This window comes from Xenia sp. Carnegie-2017, unplaced genomic scaffold (genome assembly GCF_021976095.1).
Source record: "Xenia sp. Carnegie-2017 unplaced genomic scaffold, XeniaSp_v1 HiC_scaffold_1, whole genome shotgun sequence".
In the NCBI taxonomy this organism is placed as follows: domain Eukaryota; kingdom Metazoa; phylum Cnidaria; class Anthozoa; order Malacalcyonacea; family Xeniidae; genus Xenia; species Xenia sp. Carnegie-2017.
The window spans coordinates 2,857,262-2,863,261 of record NW_025813402.1 but is presented as its reverse complement, the minus strand read 5'-3'; the positions used below and the strand labels follow the sequence as shown (position 1 = coordinate 2,863,261).

The 6,000-nt window shown below is 34.7% G+C and overlaps 1 protein-coding gene across 1 annotated transcript; it reads right to left on the bottom strand.

Moving 5' to 3' along the window:
• Window positions 1–704: 704 nt before the first annotated feature.
• On the bottom strand, window positions 705–5,065 carry LOC124439374 (protein zyg-11 homolog B-like). Its single transcript, XM_046989601.1, has 10 exons — window positions 3,975–5,065; window positions 3,720–3,875; window positions 3,536–3,615; window positions 3,316–3,387; window positions 3,176–3,227; window positions 2,890–2,943; window positions 2,286–2,396; window positions 2,041–2,088; window positions 1,883–1,924; window positions 705–1,806 (listed from the first exon to the last, which is right to left on the bottom strand). Exons 1-10 carry the CDS (start codon window positions 5,004–5,006, stop codon window positions 1,750–1,752), a joined length of 1,704 nt encoding a protein of 567 aa, XP_046845557.1. The 5' UTR covers window positions 5,007–5,065; the 3' UTR covers window positions 705–1,749.
• Between the last annotated feature and the right edge of the window lie 935 nt (window positions 5,066–6,000).

Here is a 6,000-nt window from a genome sequence, read left to right as displayed (position 1 = left end):
GGAAAGAGAATTTTCGTTTGTTTTCAGATTTTTACAAAGATGATCTTCCTAATCCCTTAGGATTAGATGCTGAATTGGAATTATGGGAAAAGTTTTGGACAACATATGAGGGATCATTACCGGACAGTGCAGCTTCCACACTTAAAGCTTTAGGGTTTGAAGGTTTTGAGAATATTAAGGCATGTCTACGGTTACTAGCCACTCTTCCAGTTACTTCTTGTGAGTGCGAACGCTCTATTTCAGCACTTCGCATGCTTAAAACTTACAACAGAAGTACGATGGTTGAAGAACGCTTAAATGGACTTGCACTAATGCGAATACATCAGGAAATAGAGCCTACTGTTGATGAGGTGATCAATAAATTTGCGTATGGAAACCGGCGATTAGAACTGAAATTGTAAAATTTGACTCTTTAGGCTTGGTCATTATAGTTTTGACGAGAAGGAAAGAAAGAGCTTCTAATTTTTTGTATAGTCATGATATCTCATAAATCTTAGTGACAAACGTGTCACTTTGCCTTAATTTTGTATATTAAATAATTTCACTATGGGTAATCCTCTGAGCCTGCGTGAAACCATTTTGAAATTATTTGTATGATGTGTTGCATCATTTTAATATGTCTATTCAAGTTTGAATTAGGAATATTGGATGTAGTATTTCATCTCTTTCTCGTAGCACTTTTAAAAGAACATTGAAAACGTCAATTTATGTGTGTCATACACAGCACAATTGCTTTTGTATCTCTGTGAAAATGGTACAAATATACAACATCTTCTGTCACTAGACTTTTAAAATGACCACCACTAAGGTTGTCGAAACGTCAGTCAACATCAACACCAACAGTCCTTCTAAGGACTATACTAACCCTGGCGATCTACATCTTAAAATATATATGATGCGCGTTTTGATGAAGTTACCTAACATACAAGAAATATTCACCTTTGTAAGGTCTTAATTAATGCATATGCGTTTTGATCTGGGAATAACAACAACTTTGTCTAATTGTGATACTTGTGAAGGAACAATTGACCTTATGAAAGACCAAATATTTAACTTCATCATTAACAGGGTTACTGACATTTGGAGTCATGCTCTCAAAGGAATTAATAAGTTAACTGTGTCACCAGTCAATAGCATATCTTTTCCTAAACAATACCTTTTTATAAAAGAAATCAGTTTGAGCTTGGAGTATCGTCAAAATTTATGGAAATTGAATGTTTAGGTCAGCGTTTCGACGTTTTCTTTAGCGGTGGTTTGTGTTACTTTTCTGTTTAGCTCGGCAAAATAACCATTAGATTCAGATTATGTGTGTGCATATTCTTGGGGCGAGGTTAAAGGATTAGAATGACAGGGATGATGTAGAAAACTGAGCAATTTTACATCTTTGAAATGTCCCACATTGTCGCTTTTCTAATCAAACTCCTGTTGCTTTGTTGCAAAGGTGTGAAAGGCGAGTATCTGGCGCCTTAAAACCAGACTGCTCTCTTTTTGTTTAAGGCTTCTCATTACGTTGAGGCTGTCCATGTCGGAATTGCATTTTCACGTGGTGAGGGTGCCATTTCCTAGGCATGCTGATGAGCTCTGATATAGGGTGAAACAGTCCTTATAATTCATCATATTAACAATGTTGCGTTAGCAGAATTTTTAGCTAATGCGACCACGCCCATTTATTAAAATTTTGTTCGACCACGCCCTTCCGACTAAGGAATTGAAAATCCTGGATCCGCCCCTGAATTGTGACGGTAAGATTTATGTACCAGTAAGATTCCACAAAACACGCAATGAGCACTGCAACAGAGGACCGTCCTATAAACATTCAGAAAATAACTCAATTTAAGTCAAACATTAGAAAAAAGTGTTTATAATAAATACAAAATATTACCGTAGTTTCTAAAACTTGAGAATTTATAATCCGTAGAAGAGTCTGTAAAGATAAGTTTATGAGGAAAATTATAAAAGATAAAATTCAAGCATGAAGTCACTGGAAAATAATTAAATGATTATTATGCATAATTAACATGTTCTATTAAATAATTTAACCTCGACGTTTTCCGAAGTTCCAAGATTTAATGTCTCGTCCATGGTTATCTATATACAAGTCAATAAAACTGTCAGGACATAAACAAAAAATCCCAAGAAACAAAATGAAAGGAATGAAGCAAAGCTGTTCCTCCACCATTCGTCTTAGTTAAAAATCCAACGATTTTACTCCAAAGATACGAGAATCATTTTACAAAAACGCAATCATGTCGTCAAAATCAAGATCTTGGAAATGTCATATTTACCTTAGATGAAAGGTAAGCACACATGTCTAATGCAATACTCGTGACTTGCTCTTGAGGAAGAGAGCAAATTGCTTTGAACAAGAGCTTGGACAAACGATGAGCATCAAATTTCTATAATTACGTCAAAAATAATTGCTAAGAGCCAATAGTTTACCTAAAAGGTAAATCCCTGGAGGTGAATCCCTGGAGATGAATCCCTGGAGGTGAATCCCTGGAGGTGAACCCCTTGGAGGTGATTCACTGGAGGTGAATCCCTGGAGATGAATCCATGGAGATAAACCCCTGGAGGTGAACCCTTTGGAGATGATTCACTGGAGGTGAATCCCTGGAGGTGATTCACTAGAGGTGATTCACTGGAGGTGATTCACTGGAGGTGAATCCCTGGAGCTGAACCCCTGGATGTGATTCACTGGAGCTAAATCCCTGGAGATGAACCCCTGGAGCTGAACCCCTGGAAGTGAATCCCTGGAAGTGAAACCCTGGAGGTGAATCCTGGAGGTGAATCCCTGGAGGTGAACCACCAAAATTGAATCCCAAAAGATAAGCCCAAGATGAGTGTTGGAGGTGAAACTTGGAGATGAAGAGTTAGCAATTCTATACTTACAGCGCAGCTTAGAATGTATTGGTTATATAAAACAATAACACAATTACGTTGTATCTACAAAAAGAAGATTAGATTGAATTAAAATTCTTATATTGTACTTCAGCTGGTTTCTGGCTAAAAACAGAATTATTTTCTAAATCTGACACATAACCACATTTCCAAGCAATGTATAAAAAGAAAACATGAAATAATAAAATATAAAAAAATGCCTGAATATAAAGGCAATGAAAGTTGTTGTTTTTTTAAAAACAACCATTTATGTTGGGTCAGTCAGATGAAATTCAACCTGCTTAGCAGAAAAAATATGCAATATCTCCATGACAACCTTCACCAAATCACTAAAATGGTATGAAAAACAGAATGAATTGGTAACACAGTGATGACTTAGATATGAACTAAAACATTTCATATATTACTTTGACTTACTTTAAGATGCTTATATGAAGAGAATTCAAGTCATTCTCTTTATCAAACTTAATAAGATGATGGAGACAAGCACTAAATAACGATACAAAGCAACAAACAAACATTAAATTCATAATTGATCTTATTAATGACTTTGCATCAAAATAATAATCTTGAATGAAAATGAAACAATTTAATATTTGCATTCACAAAATTTTTATCAATTATATCTTAATATTACCTGGCAGCTGTTTGTAATTCTTCTAACTGAACACACTCTTTGCTTAAGTATGTGTATTTCCCTATTACAATGAGCACAATCTAAAAAAATTGATCATGAATGATGCAGCTGAAGCCATAAGACAAATTTATAAAATAAACCTTAGTGTTTACACATTTTACAGTTCACAACAAATTTTACTTACTTCAACCAATTTCTTTCTAAAACGAACATCTTTGTTGATACTGTCATTTTCTGCCAGGCAAAACAAATGTTTCAGTGCTCTAGTCAAATAGTCTGGTCTATTTTGGTAATGGTAAAGACTAGCAAACACTCCAGACAGGGTATTTTCTCCAGTAACCTATTGAAAAGATGCTAAGCTTCTTAAATTATATCACACAAAAATTGTAAAAGATTATATTTTTGGGCATGGATTATAGGACTATTTTGTATCATCTACCTCAAGGTTCCCAATAATCTTTGTTTCTATTCTGTCTATGATACCAAGGAGACCAAGAAAACTAAGCTTTTCGTGTCTTTGAAGAAAACCCTGAAATGCTTTTATATCAGAAATCTTATTCCCAGAAATATCCAGCATTTTCAAAAATGGTAAACTTTTTCCTGAAGTGAAAAATGTGTGCAAATAATCATCACCATCAACAACTTCATCATTTTCATCATACAACTGTGAAACTTGTAGACTATGTGAAATGTCGAGATGTTGTAAATTAGAAAATTCCAATAAGCCTGTAAGATCATTATAAACAAGTGGTGTATCATGGAGAACAAGCATCTTCAGTTGCTTGTAAATATTTTTAAATGAAATTGTGTTAGCAACTTTTGTTTTAGAAAGATCCAAGCTATTCAAGTTTTTCATTTCAGCTGTTATAATGATTATCTCGTCATCGCCTATATAGCTGCAGTTACACAAACTGAGGTAGTGCAAATTTTGAAAGATTCTTGGAAAAGTGGGATTCTTGAAAATCTGATGTTTCGATAAACATAACCGCTTTGCTGAAACATGACTAGCGTAGAATCCAAAAATACTCAAGTATTTTAAAGAAGCACAATTCGAAGTAAACGTTTCCATATCAGCTAGAAGATGGCAATTTTCTGCTCCGATGTTCAGTTCTACCAATTTTTGCGATTTTATGATCATTGGAAGAACAAACTTAAGATAATTGGAGTTACACAAATATTTAAAATACACGTTTGCAAGAGAAAATTTTCTCAAAGGACAAGAACTTGGGTCGGTAAATAGCGTTAAAAAATCCATTGAAGTAGTCAAACGAAAGTGGAATAAAAATCTTTGCAACAGTAATTCACTGACGGGCAATGGCAACCGGTAAGATTCATAATGCGACCATCCAAGCCAAGAAATATCGAAATTACATCCTTCTTGTTTCTTTTTCACAAAACAAACTTTTTTGTAGTTGATAGCAATAAAATCCACAGTCAAATAGAGCAGAGAATGTGGAGAACATCTACTCATTTTGCTGTCGGGCTTTAACCATAACAAACCTCTGTGATATTTCTCCTAAAGAATATAGATTTATTATTGTTGACAGATAAGTCTGATGACATCACACACACATATATATATTGAAGTGAGGAGGGGGAGGGGGGGAGGTGAGCCATTGGGGAGACGGGAGGGACGCTATTTTGAGAAGTAGATAATGGGACTGGGACAAGGTGACTAAACATTCGTAAATCCGGAGGTATGATCCAAATAAACCATAGAATATTTCGTTTCTGCTTCTTTGGAAGTGAAAGCATTGCTGAGTGTAGAACAAAGTGGTCTAACCTTAGTAATCAAAATGATATCAGTGTGGTATCAACTATGTAAGAACCAGGTCTTCCATGGGCAAACAATTTCAGATAACACTGCTTACTTAGTCTGATGATATCTTTGGAATAAAGACGAAATATTACACCATCTTTAGTTTTAAAAGTCTTGTATCATCTTGAACATCAAGAAACGAAATGTCTGTTTTCGGAATTTGTTTTATTTTGTTCTGCTTACCTAGCAAGTAGCCATCAATTTTAGTGTCAATGCACATACAACAGGTTATAATCACAAAAAGTTTCCTGATATTAACAGAAGATTTAACAATTTGCTTTTCTAATGTGGAGCAAACAACACTCTCCTTGATAATGCAGATTTGGTAAGCTTAATGTCTTCAACTGAAGCCGTTCACGAGGTCTTCGTGCTTTTTATAAGGGGCTTGTTTTTTGTCTTTAACTTGCACTGTACGTTTTAAAGAGAAAATAGAAATTAAAAAAAGTACGTCTACTTTATACACCTCTAGGCTAAAAATTAAAATAAAATAATAAAGGCACGCTTTTTGACTTTCGATTTAGGATGAGTTAAGTTACTGTTGTCAAAAAATACGCCATTATAATGTTTTATGGAGGCTAGTGATTTGAAATTATAATCTCAAGGCAGCTAGTTGCGCACACTAATTATTTAAGTTTGTTGTTGTTGT

Coding starts and splice junctions, on each gene's coding strand:
- LOC124439374 (XM_046989601.1), bottom strand. CDS start 5,006: ATGAGTAGATGTTCTCCACATTCTCTGCTCTATTTGACTGTGGATTTT. Junction 2,089..2,285: donor GTGCTTACCTTTCATCTAAG/GTAAATATGACA, acceptor ACTTGTATATAG/ATAACCATGGACGAGACATT. Junction 1,807..1,882: donor CTCAAGTTTTAGAAACTACG/GTAATATTTTGT, acceptor GAATGTTTATAG/GACGGTCCTCTGTTGCAGTG.